At 50.2% G+C, this 19451-nt stretch overlaps 1 protein-coding gene across 1 annotated transcript; it reads right to left on the reverse strand.

The window, feature by feature from the left end:
- Positions 1–16754: 16754 nt before the first annotated feature.
- FEZF2 (FEZ family zinc finger 2) lies at positions 16755–19206 on the reverse strand. The gene is made up of 4 exons (XM_024204895.2): positions 18436–19206; positions 18126–18260; positions 17806–17938; positions 16755–17002 (listed from the first exon to the last, which is right to left on the reverse strand). The coding sequence occupies exons 1-4, from the start codon at positions 19204–19206 to the stop codon at positions 16755–16757; spliced, it is 1287 nt and encodes a 428-aa protein (XP_024060663.2).
- Positions 19207–19451: the final 245 nt, after the last annotated feature.

The following is a 19451-nucleotide window of genomic DNA, read 5'->3' on the forward strand; positions in this document are numbered from 1 at the left end:
TCTCTCTTCCAAGCTGAAAAGTCCCAGTCTTATTAATCTCTCCTCATACGGAAGCTGTTCTATACCCCTAATCATTTTTGTTGCCCTTTTCTGAACCTTTTCCAATTCCAATACATCTTGTTTGAGATGGGGCGACCACATCTGCATGCAGTATTCAAGGCAAAAGAGGGCATGTCACTGCCTGCACCACTGTAACCCAGTGTGGTAAGAGATTAGCACATACAGAGATCGTACATGGACCATGTGGAACAATAAAGGAAATGGGGCAGAGAGGCAAACCTCAGGGCATCTGAGATGAACAAATAGGGGTGATTCTCTCCCCTTCACTTGATCGCAGAGCTCAAGGCCTATTGTCAGCACTGAGGACAATCATGCTGTCGCTCATGCAGCACTTAATAGACCTTGTCAACCACCCTAATATATTGCTAGGGTTACTGCTGGTCCTGTGTGCCTTAAGTTGCTGTGTATCTTGGCCCTAATTCAAGCCAGCACTTGAATGTGTGCTTAACTTTAAGCATGTGCTTAAGTCTTACTGACTCCAGTGGGGTTTAAGCCTGTGCTTAAATTTGGTCCTGAACAGGGATGCTGTCCTGAGCCATGATTCCAAGTAGTCAGCCACATCTCTGACACACACCCCCCCCATCATCTTTTTTTTTTAATTAGCCTATGTAGTTTCCTTTCAGTTCTTAAGTGCTTTTTTACTGAGCACATGCTGCCCTACACGCTGTTCTCTCAGGTTCTCCCTTCTTGTCCTTTTACTGCTAGTACTACAACTTAATCCACATAGTCCATGACAAGCTCCTGGCTGAAATATATTCTTAATTGAGAAAAGCAGTGGGAAAACAAATGACTTTACTGTGTGTGGATTAGCGCTTGTGTGTCTCATAAGAAGGAATACTGAATCACCTTATTTGTTAAGTTTATGCACTGATGAGTAACCATTGTACTAACCTAAGAACACCGCCTGATTCATACCCATGTCGTCACCTCCACCACCACATTTCCTTAGCCGTACACCTTCTTGATCACTGGGGGAGGCAGTGGAGTTAGGTATTTCTTTGGGATGAGAAATTCTTTATTCCTGAATACTTTCTCGAGCCTTTTGTTATTTTCCTATAAGATATTTATAAAATAAGAGTTTTTATTAATTTTTAGTTGCATTTCCCCCTTTGTATGGTATCCATAGTTGTTTATATTCAAGCCCATATTTTCATAGAGGCTTCGAGCTAGATTCTACACCGGAGGCTGCAGTTTTACACACACACTCGGGTGTGGTGCTCAAACTGCTTTTGTGCATGCAATTCAAGTAGTCAGCTGTCAAAATGCTCCGTTTGAACTTCTGTGCATTAAACAATATTTTAAAATCTGACTCTGAAATTGAGTGTAATCTTAGAGGTTGTTTCTGAAAATGTAGCCCTTAAAAATTATTTACTACAAAACAAAAGTTTTTCAAATATTCTTTTTATTTTAATAATTTAGTACTTATACAGCTAAGATACAAGATATTACTTAGCCTTAGGAATCCTCTGAAGATTTAAAGCTGTTATACCATTTTTAAATAGAGTGAACTAATTTCATAAATATGTTTTATGTCATCCAAAGACCAGATCCTTGGAAAACGTGTTTTTAAAGTTGCAGTAAGGAGTGATCCGCATGACACAATGATTACTTTTGTGTATTCTTGTGCTACGTCAGATGTATAGCTTACTGTAGGAAAGGGGCTATGCTGGATCCAAAAGACCAGTATGGCAATCCCACTGATTTAATGGGGGTTGTTTGAAGTGCAGAGCAGTGCTGAGTTTGACCCAGTGAATACATGTACAAGAGACCAGCTGCAAAAAAAATTGCTTGTTTAAAATAATATTCCTTCTCCTGAATTCTCATTTGACACTGAATTGAAAGAGTTAAACAGCTGTATGGAGATCAGAATTTCAGAAGTTTATTGCTGAGAAATCCCATATTCTGCCAAACCTAAAGTGGAGGTGACCTATGGATTCACATTTTTGTTTCACAACAATGACACAATCAAGTATTTGATTATCTAAGGTATCATCTTACCAGCAAGATATGGATATGGATTTTTAAAATGCCTTTATGGAAGAGATAGATGCAAGAACAATTCCTTTTTGGATCCTCCTGCAGTGTGACGTTTTTGTCTTCGCAGTATGTAGTACCATTTAAATTGGGAATTTGTTACTCTTTCAAAAACAATGGTAAAAAAGCTCTTGAGAATGCTGTGACCTGCACCCAGGGCATATATAATCTTCTGGTTGTTTTTTGTGAGATCCTCATCACAGGAGTTTGTCACTGATCTATATTACATATGTATTAGTAATGAATTTAATCATTCCCTTCCATAACTTTTCACCCAGGAATTATGATTATCTTAAAAATCATTGGGTTTGTTCTTTCTCCTGATTCCTAACCATATCACTTACCAAAGGCCCCTATTTGAAAGGCCACTGAATACCAAGAAGTTTGTTTACATCATGCTCTTGAAAGAGCCCCGCCAGATTTCATAAGATTGTTTTGTAAATATATTGTAAATTAATAAAAATAATTTTTATTCTCCTTTAAATAAATCACTGTTTCTTTGGTCAGTTTATAGCTTAAGCCCACAGTCAATGAGTACCTGTCAAATATACCCAGCTGTGTCACAAAACAGTTTTTGTTTTCAGGCTTATATTTCTATATCTGCAATTATTAGTGTGTATATGTTCCCAATAGCATCAGTCAAAGCTCTTTGACTGTTGTGCTATAATAGACTCTGGTGGCTAATTTGCTTAAGTGAATTGCATGCCTGCAGCTTTGTTTAAATTGCTATCCAAACTGCATGCTTCCCCTTGCTTTGGCCACAAAATATGTGTTTTTGCCTCTGCTCAAAGACTTTTCTTACAACAGAAGCAACTGGTTATCTGAGAAGATGGAATTGCTCTAAGTTAGACACATGAGGCTTAAGAAAGCCCAAAGCCAAGATGTTATAAAAGGAGCATTACGCCTTCATTTTTCTGGAGCTTTGAAATGAGACAGAGCAGGCTCATTGAAGGTCTAAACTACGGAACAAATAGGGGAATGTTTATATTTCAAAGGAAGGTAAAATGTTCTGGGCCAGAAACAAACTCTCTGCCAAAAAAAAAAAAAATAAAGCAAACTAAAGAAATCTTTGTATATTTGTGATCACTTAATAGCAACGATAATTCAAAGGAAACAATAGATTAGCTTGTCATTGTGCTTCCCTGGAAATAAATGCCCATAATAATGTGAGAGACCTAATCCATACAAACTGAATGAAGTCTGTCACAGTTTTTCTCTGTCGTCTCTGAAGTGCATTTAGAATGATTTAAAGAGCCACTGCTGCTCTACATTGTTGTGTTCTTCACGTTTCCTTTCCCTTAGTTTCTGATTGCCAAGGTGTTTTGAGTACATTTGTGCTTTTCTTCCTTTATAATCAGCTTTCTCCTGCTGGATTCATTCAGTGATGCCACAATCCAATCTTGGTGACATCCCAAATCATTAATATAATGAATCAGGAGGAGGAGGCTGATTATAAATTAGAAAGCGTCTATTTATGCAAAATATCTTGGCAAGGGGCACCAGCGGGGAAGGAAATAGAATATATGACAGTGGGATTTTGGAGAAATGATTGTAAAGGATCCCAGGTGCTCTCTGTGAATTTAAAATACCTGCATGCTTTAAGGCCAAAATCTGCCTGTGGTTAACCCTTGCAATATCATTGACTGAGCACAATGTTGTGGGTTACAAAGGCCCAGATCCTCAAAGGTGGGTAGGCTTTGAACTTCCGTTGTTTTCAACTTCCACTGAGCCTTAACAGCTTTGAGGATCTGGACCTAAGTTTTTAACCCTTTCTGTGGTTGTGCTGGTGCAAAGCACCCACAGCCTCTTGTACGAGCTACACAAATACCAATTTCGGCTGATATACGAAGATGTCGTAACTTAAGTCATTAGTTCTTCAGACCAGAGATGGATTGATTTATCTGACCTATCAAAACTAGGATTTTCTTTTCACTGGGCTCGTTTCCTAGGTAGACCTCCAATGTTACAATAGTGTGGACATTGTTATATATATATATATACATACCTGTATCCACTAGGAGCACATCACTTTTGGGGTTTCTCATTAATCCAATCTATTCTACTCTAGTCATCTACATACACACACACACACACAAAGATGGTGAGACCACAGTTTCCTGTATGAAAACTTGCTTCCTTGACTATTATCTCATTCCGCTCCCGTTTGCCTCCTCCTCCTGTTCCATCTCATAACCAGCTTGTGAGCTCTTTGGGGGCAGGCTCTATCTTTTTGCTACATGTTTGTACAGTGCCTAGTGCACTGAGACCCTAATCACCAATTGGGCTGTTGGCAAAATTATATATGATAATAGTAATCTTCTTAAAAAGGTGAAATCCAAACAGATTTTAGAAATACCTGCCATTCTTTCAGTATCTTCATTCAGTGATTAGGAATAGGGCCAATCAATTACTTTTGTATCACTCGAAGTGGCATCTGCCATCTTACTGAATGCTTTCCAGCAAGGGTAGTATCAGAGAACAGTAGCTACCCCTACTCCACTTTCTATTACTGACTCAGGAACCAATCCTACAAACACTTATGCATGTGCTTAATTTTACACACTGGAGTCAGCCATTCACAGTTCATAAACTGTGACGTTTTCGCAGGATCAGGGCCTAACACAGTCAAGCCACATCGCTGAGATTTGGGATTAATAAAAGAAGTGGTAGGCGCTCCAGCCTCCCCAAAAGGAAACTGATTTTCCTGAAAGGTCTCATGCTGCATCTCAGGGTAGAGTGTTCCTGGGAAGTCAGATTAGGAGCTGAACAGAAGTTTTAAAGGCACCGTGTTTTGAAAATTTGCCGGAAGTTCACTTTTGAAAAATGTTCTAATTTTCTTTGGCTCCCAATATTTCCGAAGTGGCTTGGCCTAGAAACTGCGGATTGGTTTTGTTCGCCTTGCTGAGGAGACGTGGCTTTTAGTAGCGTCCGTTAGTGGCAAAATTACAGAGCTTTAGGCTAATAATGAAAACATTAAAATAGCTTGCGATGTTCCTCACTAAGGCAGGCAGCAAACGAGTTAACTATGAGAGTATTAAAGCAGGGTTGTAAATGGCCAGTAGAATGCTGGGGGAGGGGCTTGGCAGGGAAAAAGAAAATGGTTGTCTAATCCAAGGGATCAGGAAGAGCTGGGGAAATGATCCTGCTTGCACTAGACCTGGTATGTTGATGCCTCCCTCCACCCTGCTTCATAGGCTAAAGAAAGTGTCAGCTATGTGGTTTGCTGGGGTGGGCTTGGCCCAGGCTGAAGAAAGCCCCAGCTCTGTTTCTCTGTGCATGAAGCCAGAATGGAGAAATGCTCTGGCCACGGGGTAGCCGTGTATAGTTTTCAAGCTGCAGTGTTTTGTCTCTCTTTGCTACTTGTGACTACAGCCTGGGCGATGCTTGTCCAGAGCTGTTTTCCTGGGTGTGCAGGGTAAGGTTTGCAATTACTCTGAAATGGTTTCAGCTCTGAATCGACCCATTCCTGACACCAGGCATAGCTTATGCACAGGGAAGCCAGGATGAAATGGGGAAGAGGTGCTGACGGGGAGGCATGTAGACTGGGGCTAGGGGAGTAGGTGGCGTGATGCTGTGCTACTTGGAACAGGGCATTGTGGGGAAGACAGGAAGAGGATGTGTATGGTGGGGTAGGAAAGGGGGCTGAAGGAGGAGTGGGGGACTAGGATGTGTAGGGATGCCTAGAATTGGGAGACTGGGAACATGGAAGGGTATAGGGGATTGAGAGAAGCATTGAGCTGTGTGCAGGGACGCTGGGGGCATTGGAAGGGGAGACAGGGAAAGGCAAAGATCCTGATTGATGGGACATTTTTAAGCCTTTAAAGTTTTCTAGCTCTAAATCCTGAAGCAATCGGTTTTCCTTCTTCCTCCCCCTCCCCTTCAATAATCCTGAAGAAAGGGAGAAGGGGGCTGCTTTGGTGGGCCTCAGAAGATTGGCAGAGTAAGCTACTTCTCCTCTGGACCTTATACACCAGCCTGACTTAAATGTCTGGTACGTGTTCAAAAGGCCCTGGGGAAATCACAGATAGAGAATGCTGTTAAAATGACTTACACATGGCCATGTTTCAGTGGCAATCAGTGTGCGTTGATGGCATCACCTTCTCCCCTGCTCTGTGCCTCTGGCACACAACAGTTTGGTGTTTTGAGGACCGAAATGCTTTGGTCTGTCTAAAGTCACTGGGCTCAGTGTAGGGGCTTCTGGATGAAATTCAATGGCCTGCGATAGACAGATCGGACTAGATGATCTAATGGTCCCTTATGGCCTTCATCTCTATGGAACTATGCCACCCACTGTTACTTTCTTTACCAAAACAGAACCCACAGCACACCAGCTGTTAGAACGTCTGGAAATTATAGAATAGAATATCAGGGTTGGAAGGGACCTGAGGAGGTCATCTAGTCCAACCCCCTGCTCAAAGCAGGACCACTCCCTAACTAATTCCCCAAATGGCCCCCTCAAGGATTGAACTCACAACCCTGGGTTTAGCAGCCCAATGCTCAAACCACTGAGCTATCCCTCCCCCCACACATTTAATTAATGGTTAAAGGGGCCAGCCTGGTCCCCACTGCCATAGAAACCTCCATCAGTCACTTGCTCTGAATCCCTCCAACTACTTATGCTAAAGCCCATACCCCCAAAATTGGCAAACATATACACAATGGTGAAGATAACGATGAGATGGTTGGCTCTGGGCCCCTAGAATTGGAGTTGCTAGTGAGAACATGTACTCTAGTACATTAGCACCTTTGCAGAAGTCCTAGACAAACACCCTGGTGGCCCTGCAGCCCTTTTCTTTACTGTGTCTGTTCTGCACAGCCACAGTCTGATGCAACAACATCAAAAAGGCGAGCTGCTTTGATGTGTAAGTTCCCACAGCGCTTGGGGAATTTACACAGGTCACAGCTACCTCTATAGTCCCCCTCCCATCTTGCTAGGCCAGTTCCTAGGTTCCTGTGCCAGCCTCAGAGTTTGGCCAGTGCCAGGGAGTAGACGTCCATGTGTTCTGTGGGAGGGCAGAGGTGTGTGTGGTATGGGGCAAGGGGAGACAGGTGTGTGTCTGATCTGCCCGTAGGCAGTGCAGGGGGTGTGGAGCAGGGGTCACAAAATGAGATCTGAAAGGGAAAACAAGGGCTGAAGGGGGAAATGGAAGGAACGCATTAGATAAGGAATCATGGGGTGTGAGGCAAAGCACTATCATGGATCAGAAACTGGCTATGTGAAAACAAAGGGTGAGAATAAATGGTCCATGTCAACATTGCAAAAGGCGAACAGGGGCATACCTCAGGAATCTGCTCAGGGGCCAGTGTCTTCAATCTAGGGGATGAAAATTGGCAGCTGCCCCTAAATTATTTAAATTTACCAGGACCAGAGAAGCCTCGGAGGAACTTGGGAGAGCCCTACCCAAGCCAGGCGAGTGGGCAGCATTGACAAATGCAAGGGAAAACACACTGGGAATAACAAATGACATCTCCCTGTGGGGTTTGGCCAACAATTGTGTTTGTCTTTGGTAAAATGTTAGTAATTAAACTAACTGTAATCAGGCAAGGAAAAGCTTTAGCTGTGGACAGCTCAATGAACAGTTCTGTTCCGTGTAAGGCAAATACTAGGATGCATAAGGAAGGGGATTGAAACTACCATTCTGTAACTCCATCAGATGGCTTACCTGGAACACTGGCTGGTTCTGGTCACCCTATCTCTAAAACGTTAGAGCAGAACTAGGGCTCAGCGGCGGGAGCAGATTTACCCCGAACCATGCCGTGGCATGGGGCCCCCTACGACAGAGACCCCAAAGCATAGGCCTGGGAACTAGGAGAGGGGGGTGCAGCACCCCCATGTTTTATGCTGGGCTCCACTGCCGCCCCACGCCACTTGCGTTAGGACCTATTGTTAGGCGCCCAGAGCCACCCGGGCTCCTGGGGAGACAGGGAGGCGCCCGATCCCGGGCGCGGCGGCTAAGAGGGGATCGCAGCCCCCTGCTTTGCAAGGACCCAACGGAGGCGAGCAGAGATCAGCATGCAGAGGCAGCAGGGCGCTCCGGTGACCGCCGCCACGTGGGTCTCTGCCTGCTTCTCCGGGCCGGCTAGCACTGAAGGGCTCGCCCCCAGCCCCGCTCCTTCCGGGGGCCAGCCCACCCACCTTGCCCAGGGGGGCAGCAATTCTATCAGCAGCCCTGCCCGCACCCCCAGTTCCCGGCTGCTGCCTCGCGGCCCGGGCCCAGGTCTGGACCCGCGCTTGGGGTGGACAGAGGTCTGGCTTTCTTTTTCTTGGCTGGGTCCCAAGGGCCCCCCCTCCATGAAGCTGCGCACAGGGCCCCACTAACTCTAAATCCACCCCCGCTCAGCGGTGGGCAGTGAAAGCGGTTAGAGGTATAGATGCTATGAAAACCAGTGGACCTGTCTCTGATATTGGCCAATATCAGATGCTTCAGAGGAGGTGCAAGAATCCTGCAGTGGCAAACTAGGGAATAGTTTTCTCATAGAGCAAGGCTCTTCCTAACTCTCATCAGTTCACCGATCCGTTTTATGCCATGAAGCATCTGGTATTTTTGTATTTGTGGTAAGTAGGTTTGCATCCAGACTGGTGGCTCTCTGAAGTTACTCAGGGTTTAGGACATCAGTTGGGCCAGGCTTTCACCCCATAATTCTAGAGGGGGCAGAGCACAGCTGAAGCAGTTAAAAGTGCAGCTTAGCAGATGAATCTTACTTTCACCACATTAAAAATAATCGTCAGTTTATTACAGACACCTGTCTGGAACTCTGGTTTTCTGTCTCATTATAAGACACCCAGAAAAAAACGGTAATATTTCCTAAACCAAAATGCTTCATGGAAAATTAGACCAGTGCTCCCTTAAGACATTGTCTACACACACAGATGTAACTAGTTAAACTGCTGCAAACCCCTAATGTGTCTATGGACAAATTGGTTTTAAAAGGGCTTATGAATTGAGCCTCCTATTGACTTAAGCTAACTGGATAGGCCTTTTCTAAACCAAAGTCAATACTGATTTAGGCCAAAATCAATATAAACCAGTTCTAAAGTGATTGAAGGGTGCCCATGCTGGACTAGTCTAGACTAGGAAAAAAGCTTATTTATTTTTAATTGTTACCTTGCGCTATCTTAACTCAATTGCAAACCACACTCTACACCGGTGTAGACACAAGTAAGCCCAATTTTAGCAGGCTGAATGAGAACCTATGTTCAGGGAAACATGTGCCAACGTGACCATGTCTTCATTAGGGAAACAAGGTGTTTTATTAATGTGTTAAAATCCCAGTGAAACGAGGCAGTCCTAGGTGTTCGCCGGTCCAAGCTAACTCTGGGAGGGCGTCTGGGATTTACCTATACCAATTAACAAGTGTTAAAACGGCAACTACCTTGTCTTCAAAGTAGGATTTTAACACATCTGCTAATGTGTTGAAAACACTTTTTTCCCTGTCTTGACGTGCTCTGCGAGAGGTGGGACTGGGACACTGCTAGGCTTCCCTGCAAGTTCCTGTGTTGTGGAGTTACTGCTTGAAGGCTGTCTAGGGCGGTAGGAGCGCCTGCCGCGAGGGGGGAATTGGCCTGGTGGCTGTGGTTGTATCTTACTCCTTACAACAGTTCGTCCAGCTGGCATCACCTTCACTCCAAGCGCTGGCAGGAGACAGGGAAGTGGACAGGATCTCCAGCTCCAGGCCAGCTGGGAAGGCTTGTTACTGCCTGACCCGGTGGAGCTTCGCTACGGGCCACCATGTCCAGCCCGAGCCCGGCTGGGAGAGGCCAGGCCAATGCATTTTCCATCCCAATGGGGCAGTGGGGGCCTTGCTTTTCTTCCCCACCAGCTTTCAGCAGCCCTGTTTCAGATTGGCCTTTTTATGTTTGATATAAAGAATAGTTGTTGGCCAATTCCATCTTTTCATCACTGCTCTCCAGGCCTGAATCCAAGCGGCTTGTCAGATGCTCATTAACTCCCCCTTTGGCTCTTTCCAGTGTGTCTCCTAAGCGCATTGTGCCAAGAACTAGCTCCCTTTCTCTGCTCCATCAGGGAGACAAATTACTTTCCAAAAGGGATCGCCAGGGATGGTTTAATGAGAATTTCTTTGGGGCTGGCCGTGGAAATCAATGTAGTTAACATTCGGTGGACTTAATTGGACTTTTCTCTTCTGCCTCCTTCAAAAAAACTCGGGAGCTATCCTGTTAATCTCTCATTTGTAATCAATTGTGTTGACTAAACAAAAGTCTAGGTCGGCCTTTCTTCCTGTCCCAGACAATCCTTTGTTGCCTCCAAATGCCTCATTCTTGAGTGCTGCTGGTCGTGTAGATGGGTTCGATTGTTGACAGTTCATTCTTGCGCTTTTGTCCATTTAATCTCCCTCGCTGTGTTTTGCATGTGCATGCCTTAATGAGCTCCGTTGGCAATTAACATGTTTCTAGCAGCAACCCGGTTGCTCAGACGTTTGGAGAGCGGAGTGCAGGGAAAAGGGCAACGCATCTGCCTTTGGGTTGGTCGCTTCCCAGTGCTTCTCCCCAGCCCGCTGCGCCCCCCCCCCCCGCTGCTCCACACACCTGCCCCCCCTTTTTTCTCATCTTCCGGGGTGGGGGGCAGGTGTGAGGCTGGAATTAGCACGTGGGGGATAGCACCCCCCAGCAGCAAGGCAAATGGAGCGCACCAAAGGGGGGGTGGGGTCTGAAATGGTGGCAACTTTAGTGTCACTTTACATAGAGGTCCCTCTAACACCCCCCCCAAAAAAGTACCAGGCCTGTTCAAGCTGTTGTGTTCATGGCTGTGTGTTTGTATTATTATGATTTGAGGCTTGCTGGCAAGATTGCTGAAGTGTGAGCAGTCATGGACAGCAGCAACATCTTGCGGGGGGGGAAGATAATTGGAGTCGTGTGTGTGTGTGTGAACATCCCCCCCCCCCCCGAATAGCGTGTGGCCGTAGCGGGGGCTGTATCCCCCGGTCAATGTCAGAGCCCAGCCTCCCCCCTGCCCTTGGCGAAGATCAAGCTCCGCACCCAGAGGCGTGTGGAGATAATCCAGCCCTTCCCGTCCCTTTAAACTCTTCCTAACTCGAGCAGGACTCGACCTTGCTCCCCGCAGCCGGCGGGCCTGGGGCCGCTCGCGTGAATGGGAATCCGGATCTAGCCCCTTAACATTCCTTCTGCGGGCCTGGAAGTCACTCCGGAGCGGCCCGGTTCCACGCGCGGCTCGCCCGCTGCTGCTCGGCGGGGCCAGGCCGGCCGGCGGCTGAGCGCTGGCGTGGGAGGGCAGGGGCCGCTTGCTGCAGGCACCGCGGTTCCACCCCGCTGTGCGACGTCCCCTCCCCAGGGGTAACCGGGACCGCGGCGGGCGTTACAAGACGGCAGGAGCCGTTCAAAGCGTGGCGTGTGATGCGAGAGAGAAACACGAGAGTGACACCCCGGGAAAGACATCTGCAGCGCCCCCCCCCACCCCGCGCGCTATACCTGGTGCAGGCAGGTAGCTGCTCCCCCTCCCCCCCCATTCCTGGTGCAGGCAGGTACCCCCTCCTCCCCCCCGCTGCAGGCGGGTAGCTGTGCCCCTCCCCCCCCATTCCTGGTGCAGGCAGGTAGCTGCTCTCGTCCCCGTCCCCCCATTCCTGGTGCAGGCAGGTGAGGTAGCTGCTCCCCCCCCCATTCCTGGTGCAGGCAGGTAGCTGCTCTGCTACCTGCTGATGCTCCGGCCAGGGGCCCAGGCTGGCTGACTGAGCCGGGAGACGCACCACATGCCCGAAGTAGGGGCCATGAAGGCCCCCTGCCCATGGACCTTGGGGTGAGCAGGCTGCCTTCCTGCGCTGCCAGGCCCCAGGGCTCCCGCTCTAGGGACCAGGCTCTTCCCATCGCCGGGGCTGGAGGCGAGCCTGCAGAAAGGAGCAATGGCGCTGCTCATTTGGCTGTAGGGGCCTCGCAAATGACTAGCGCGGACGCGTATTCCTGTGGCACCACCACCTGTTTCTGACACACACCCCCCCACCCTGCAGCCCGCACGGCCTCGCCTCGGCTGCCCCTCTGGCCCGCTCCTGCGGAGGACCCGGCCTGGGGTCTGGGCTGCAAAACGAGTCACCCGTTTAAAACGGGCTCCCAGGCCCTTTCTAGCGGCGCTGGGGATTGAACGCCAGGCAGGGCCGTCCTTAGCCATAGGCAGAACAGGCAGCCGCCTAGGGCACCACGCTACCTGGGGGCACCGCTCTACACGGAGCCCGGACGGACGGGAAGCAGTGGAGCATGTAAGAGCAGGGCTGCTGGGTCCTAGAGAGAGCCGAATGCAGCACAGTCTGAGGGAGGGGATTGGCTGCTGGGGTCTCTGGGAAGGGTAGGGGTACGGGTAGGGGAAGGAACTCACCTGTGAGTGTGACTTTCCCCCAGCGTGAGGTGAGGCAGGCTCAGCGGCTCTGGCACCAGTATCCTTTGTTGTCCCCCATAACGTCCATTCTTCTCCCCCCCTCAAGGAGCACCCCTCTCTCTCTCTTCCCCCTCCCCTCCGGCAGGGCTGGGTTGGGTGAGGTGCTCGGGGGAGGGGGAAGGAATGAAAGTGAAAGTAACTCACTTCCTCAGCAGCCAGCCAGGATTGGAATGGTCACACACGGCTGGGCTGGGGATAGGGTGACCAGATAGCATGTGCGAACAATCAGGATGGGGGTTGGGGTAGGGTGAGCAGATGTCCCACTTTTATAGGGACAGTCCCAATTTTTGGGTCTTTTTCTTATATAGGCTCCTATTATCCCCCCACCCCCTGTCCTGATTTTTCACACTTGCTGTTTGGTCACCCTAGGTGGGAGTAATTGGTGCCTATATAAGACAAAGCCCCAAATATCAGGACTGGCCCTATAAAATCAGGACATCTGGTCACCCTAGCTGGGGAGCATGTCTCTCCCCTGGGCTGGCAGCGATCCATCTCATCCGAGGGGAGCTGCACAGGGCAGGATGAACTGCTGTGGCTCCATGGGTGCCCCGTCCCTGAGATCAGATGCTGTGCTAACTTCACCATGGTCCATTGGGCTGGCGATGGTGCCCATTGGTGTGTGATCGGACCTGAGGGTTTTCTGCTGCTGTTGCTACTATGCACCCCAAGAGGTGGATTTCGGGGTCCTGCAGTTTTCCACCTATCTCCTCCTCTACTGCAGCTGTTGGACCAGCAGGCTGGGGGGTGAGCCAAGCATGAAAGCAGTATTGTGTTGCTATTTAGATTGTCATTTAACAACTTTGTTTGCTAAAAATGCTTGCTAACAATCCTGAATTCAATTTCAATATTTTTTTTTTTAAAAATCAATATCTTAGCCAAAAACAGAAAATTAAGTTGTTGACAATTATTTGTGACAAGTTTGGTATGGGGCAGGGAGTGGGCCAGTTTTCATCAGAGAAACAAAAAATGTTGACTGACTTTCCTATAGCCCTGTTACTGCTAAATAGAGCCCTCCAACAACTGTAATATGCTCATCTCCTTACTAGTGTATAGAGCAGGGGTCGGCAACCTACGGCATACGTGCCAAAGGTGACATGTGAGCTGATTTTTGATGGCACACAGCGGTGGGCTGAGTGGCTCAGCCCACCTCTGCTCTGGGGTTCCGGCTGCTGCCCCATAGCTCAAGGTCACAGTGCAAGAACCTAGAGAGCCTCCTGAAGCATGGTGATAGTTTTGATTTAAATGGACTTGAACTGAACGAAGATTTGAGTACACTGTCACCAATGTTGCCACATGCAAAATCAGTGATGGACATTGTACAGTCTATTCATACCACCAAACTTGTTGACATGTATCCTAATGTATACATTGCCACTCATATTCTACTGACAATTCCTGTAACAGTAGCATCAGGAGAACGGAGTTTCTCAAAACTAAAGCTCATTAAAAACTATCTCCGCTCTACAATGAGTCAGGAACACTTGACTGGTCTTGCTATTCTTGCAATCGAACAAGACATCACTTTGTCTTTGTCATACAATGACATTATTACTGATTTTGCAGCCAAAAAAGCCAGAAAGATTGCTTTTAATTAAAAACAAATCCTTGTTTCAATACCTCTTCATATAAATTTCCAATAAAATGTTGACAAATTTAAAAAATTATATTATTTGCATCATTCTGTCAAATCAGAATTTTTTCTATAGCACTACTTCTTTAGTGCTAGTCCATCAGCATTACAGTGTGCTTAATTAAGTTAAACTGGGTTTAATAACGTGCATGTGGCAAGTTTTCCAATACTGTAAGCTTATGTTTGTGTTGTTAAGAGCAAGTCAGGCACAGGGGCACCAGTTTAATAATCCCGCCTAGGGCACCATAAATCCTAAGGACGGCCCTGACGCCAGGCCTAGAGCGCTGGGCCCATCCTGCTCCCCTCGAACCGCCCCTGGGAGCAGGCTGGGCCCCTTGAGCCAGACCCCCTGGCTAGGGAGCGGGACACCCGCGGGAAAGCCCCCAGCTGGGAATCCACTGTCCCAGAGGTGAGCAATGCACCCCGGGGCTGCCCTGAAGCCTCCACCTGGCCCAGCTCCCCCCGGGGTCGCTTGGAAGAGGAAGAACTTCTGCTGCTCCCAGCGCGTCTCCAAGGCCGGGTTCGCCCGGGGCCCGGGCAGCCCCCAGGAGCGCCGCTCTTTGCACCAGCCTCGGGGGGAAGCGAACGGCCCGGAGATGTTCCCCTAAAAAGTTCTCTGGCCCGCTCTCCGGCGCAGCACCGCCTCTGGGAGCAGGGATCCCTGCAGCCGGGGGGTTCAGATTTACAGACGGGATTGTGTATCTGGAAATGAAGATGACTCTTGCAGCAAGGTCGAAGGCAGAGCGACTGCCCTGCAGCGCACGCAACCCCCGGCCTGGCCCCCAGTGGAAGATGCTTCTGGCCTGAAAACCGGTGTCGCTTCCCCCCCAGTACAAATAACAAGGACAAGCCCCCTTGGGAATCTGATCACGCGCCCCCGAGCCCCTCTGGAGCAAGCGGCGAAGCTCAATCGGACGCAGGGGGCCCCTCGCCTGCCCGCATTTAGCCACTCAATTAAGTGGGGAAAAGCGAACTTCCGCTGAAGCGGCCCCCAGCCAGTTGGTGCCCGGCTGGTTCGCGTGTTCATTGGCGAGCTTGGAGTGAGCAGCACGCACAGGCCCGGCCCGCTGAATCTCCCTTCCCCGCTAGAATAATATTGTTCCTCCCGACGTGGGCAGAATAGACACTTGCATATTAAGAGCCTGGGAGGAGGGACGGGACCAGTTAGTCTAATCCAAGCGCTTGATTATCCATATTCTGATCAAAAAGGGGTTGCTGGGCCCTGCTGGGAGTGATTAGATTAATGTAATGCGGTTTGAAGGGTCTGTATTTTCGCTCTTAATTTGGGTCATTACTCAGAAAGCAAGCGTGAGATCATTTCATCAGCATTCAGGGCAAAGAGAGCCAGGCAGGAAAGGGGCCTAAACGCGCCTTAATGAAGGGACCAAAAGGTGACATTATGGAGAGCCACAATTACCTTCCATCTTCAGGCTGGAATCCTACTGCCACTATTACAGCAAAGCCGCCGGGGGGACCGATTCTCCATCAAATGCGAGGGGAAGGGGAGATTCGAGGACTAGCCCACCACTGTGCCCTCTTTGGTTGTGTTTAATTTCGCTACGTGCCTTCCTTTGTTTTTAACTTTCTTCCCCGGCCTGTCTCAGCTTCCTAAGAAGCCCCCACTAAAAACAAACCAGCCCGCTTTAAACAAGGGGGAAGGGGGACCAAGCAGTTTCCCCCCGAGCTTTTCCTGGGCTTAGATAACTGCGCAATATTGGGTGGAAATTACTACCTGGGCCGGAGCGACCGGTGGCGCTTCCAGGGGCTCCAGCGAGCGGTGCGCTCCGCCACTTCCCCCGGGAAAGGGGGCTGGCAGCGCGTAGCTTTTCACCACCCTCCTGTCCCTGCAGGGTACGCGGCCCCCCGCGCTGAACAGAAACACCAGCCCAGGACAGAGGCAGTTAAGCAAACAGGTAATTTCCTCCCAGCTAGAGACACTGACAGCAGGTTCGGAGCTTTTCTCGGCTGGTTTATTAGATCTTGCAGGTCTTAAAGGCTCCTTCGCATCTCGCGTTTTATTTCTCACTCCGGCTTCTGCTGCTAGCAAACCGTGATCCTCTTCCCCCCCTGTCCAAAGTGCCAGAATCGAAACAAAACGCGCTCAGAGCAGCGATTCCCGGAGCAGAACGAAATCCGAGCGGACACTGGATCGGGGCCGCACCGTGCCGGGAGGGGGTTCCCTGGCTTGAATAAGAATTTTTTTTAAAACGATTCAAGGGTTAGTAGAAGCTTTTTTAAAAGGCGGAAAAAGACTCCGAATTGACTTTTTATTATCCCATATATATATGTATATTCCTTATTCGATTGTACATTAGAATTTAATTTTACAGACATATATAAAGACGGCTCTAGTGGCACATATTTTACAGATCGGCCCTGGTGAGAAGTTAGGTTAAAACAAACCCCACATTCCCCCTTCAACCCAAGACAACCAAATCCCAGGAGTTGAGTGGCAAAAAGGAGTTTTAAATAAGTTTCCTCTTATATACAAATGTGACTCGGAATTCTGGCTGCTCGTCCCGGCTACGCTGGGTTTTAAAGCATCGCCTGGTTGGGGGAGAGTGTGCTGGCCTCTGGGCCCCAGGTGGGAAGCTCGGCGGCTGTCCCCTAGCGCGAAGTGCACGGAGCGTTTAGCTTTGCAAACTCCTGGGCAGCTCTTTCGTAGGGGTCGCGGTGTCGTGTAGCTTCCGGACGTGCTTCTTTAAATCAAAGTTTCTGCAAAAGCCTTTGCCGCACGTGCCGCACGTGAAGGGTTTCTTGTCGTTGTGAGTGTGCATGTGGAAAGTCAAGTTATAGATCTGGTGAAAGGCTTTGTTGCAGATGGTGCATTTGTACTGCTTCTCGCCGCTGTGAGTCAATTTATGGTTCTTGTAGTTTCCTACGAGAGGGAGAAGGGGGGAAAGGAAAGGGGGGAAAACGCGGTTACTCGCGGGGTTCCCAAGCTCTGGGGCTGCCCCGCTGCAGAAAAGGACCGCGCTGCACCACTTCATTAGGACGGGTCCTGCAAGGGGGAGTCGAGACGTTGTCAAACGTAGTTTGCATCAAAGCCGAGCGGCGTACAACTGACACATTACAAAATTAGAGGCCGGGTCAGTGTTCTGACCCGGGGCAAACGGAGGAACCTGGATAAGGCCCCCCAAAAATGGCACCTAATTTAAAAAAGCATTTAGTTAAGACCGTCAGGAATTCCCCGGGCTGCGGAGGGAAATCATTGGAAGAGAAAAGCTCTTCCGAAACTTGTCTGCAGCGGGAATGTTTCCTTCTATTACACTCCTCTAGCGAGCCGGAGACCCAAAAGCGGAGAGACCGCATTAAATACATGTGTAAACTGCCCGGCTTGGTGGCTGCCTTGCAGGCCAACCTCGGGGTCCGCTTTAAGCCTAGACTGGCCACGCGGGACACTGGCCTTTTGTCCCCCCCAGCGAAGCGCCTCCATGTCTCGATATATAGGACCGAGCCCGCCCCGAACGTTGTGGGCCGCTGGGCGTTATTCCGCTGGGGCCAGTGGGGAAACTTCGTACCCCCAAATAATTTCTTCCTGCTTAGATCAAGGATTTGAAGCGGCACACAGGTTAGGAAACCCAGCCTCTCCGTTCTCCCCCGTTGCTTTGCCTGGCTGGAACCTCGGGCAGATAAATTAAAACCCAAAACAAGCGAGGCGATTGATTTTTTTAAAAATACCTTTTTGGTGAAATCCCTTGCCACAAAATTCACACACGAAAGGTTTGTAGCCCGCGTGGATTCTAATGTGCGTATTTAGCGTGGAGCTTCTGTTGAAAGCTTTGCCGCATTGGTTACATTTGTGAGGTTTTTCCTGGGGAAAGACAAGGACAAGAAATACGTGCAGAAACTTGGCGAAATCTTGCCCGTTCAAAGCCCGGCAAGGCCCGTGGCTGGGCCGGGGGGGACCCTCGGCGCGACTTTTGTAAAATAATCAAAATAGAAAACCACCCGCGACAACTGGATTTGGTTGCAAAAGGAAAGGCAAGCCCGGCACGTACCTGCGTGTGGATAATTTTGTGTCTGCACAAGGTGCTGGCCTGGCGAAAGCCCTTGCCACAAACTTTGCAGACGAACGGCCTGGCGCCCGTGTGGACTGGCATGTGGCGAGTTAAGTTGTAATGGGCATTGAAGACCTAGGAGGAAACACAAGGGAAGCGTTTCAGGCGAGGGGCGCCGGGGCCCTGTCTCCTCTCACGGGCTGTTCCCAGAAGGTGCAACTCCAGGGCCCAGCTTTGCCCTAAACACCCCCACCCACCCCCAGGAGGGCGGCCTGGTGAACCCCCGGGCTGGGCCGCCTGCTCCACTTACCTTGCCACACACTTCGCAGGTGAAATTCTTGGGCTTGCCGTCCGCGGAGCTGCCGCCTTTGCTGTGGCTTTTCACCCCGTTCCTCTCCCCGGCCAGGGCCGTGTTCTCCTTCATCACCTGGTCCAGGTGGCCGGGGAGCCGCTCCTTGTGCGGGTACTGGGCGCTGGGGAACTTCTCCGGCGCCAGCCCGGCCAGCTTGGCGTTCTCCAGCAGGAAGAGTTTGTGGGGCGCCGAGAGGCCGGCCGGGGGCTGGGCGCCCAGCAGGCTGGACGGGAAGAGCTGGCCGGGGAGCAGCTCGGAGGGGTACGCGGAGTCCAGGTAGTTGAAGTAATACACGGAGCCCTGGGCGGGCATCCCCGCCGCCTGGCTGATGGCCTGGGGCTTGATCACCCGGCTGGCGGGCAGCAGCGAGTGCCCGAGGCCCAGCTCCGCCTTGCAGCACATGCCGCAGTTGGCTTTGCACAGCCCGGCCGGGCCCCGCAGGGCGCTGCCCTTCCAGAGCTCGGAGTAGCTGAGCAGCGCCTTGGAGTGCACCTCGTAGGCCAGCGGCGGGATGGGCAGCACGCAGGGCAGCGGCGGGCAGAGGCCCAGGCTCTTCTTGCCCGGCTCGGGCTCCAGCCCGCCGAAGGCCGGCTTGGGCTCGGCGCTCTTGGCCATGATCCGGTCGATGGAGAAGGCCAGCGTCTTGGAGGGGTTGGAGGCGCCGCTCCTGCCTTCGTGGCGCGGGCAGGCGGAGGGCATGACCGTCTCCACGGCCGCCGAGCTCGCCATGGCGGGCAGGAGGCGAGCAGCGAGCCCGGCTGGGCGCTCCCGGTCTCAGCTCTGCATTCCAGAAAAGCCAGGAGACAAATCAACTTAATAAGCACCTTGTTCCCCCCCCCTCTTTCAAATGACCCTACCCAAGAACAATGGCCCCGGGAGGGGGGACACCCGCTTAACGCTCATTAACCAAACACACCAAAGTAACCTCCAAGCCACAGCCCCACCACCCCGCCGGGCTCCTCCGCCTGAGCTCG

This window comes from Terrapene carolina, unplaced genomic scaffold (assembly GCF_002925995.2).
Source record: "Terrapene carolina triunguis isolate 2854851 unplaced genomic scaffold, T_m_triunguis-2.0 Scaffold89, whole genome shotgun sequence".
Lineage (NCBI taxonomy): Eukaryota > Metazoa > Chordata > Testudines > Emydidae > Terrapene > Terrapene triunguis.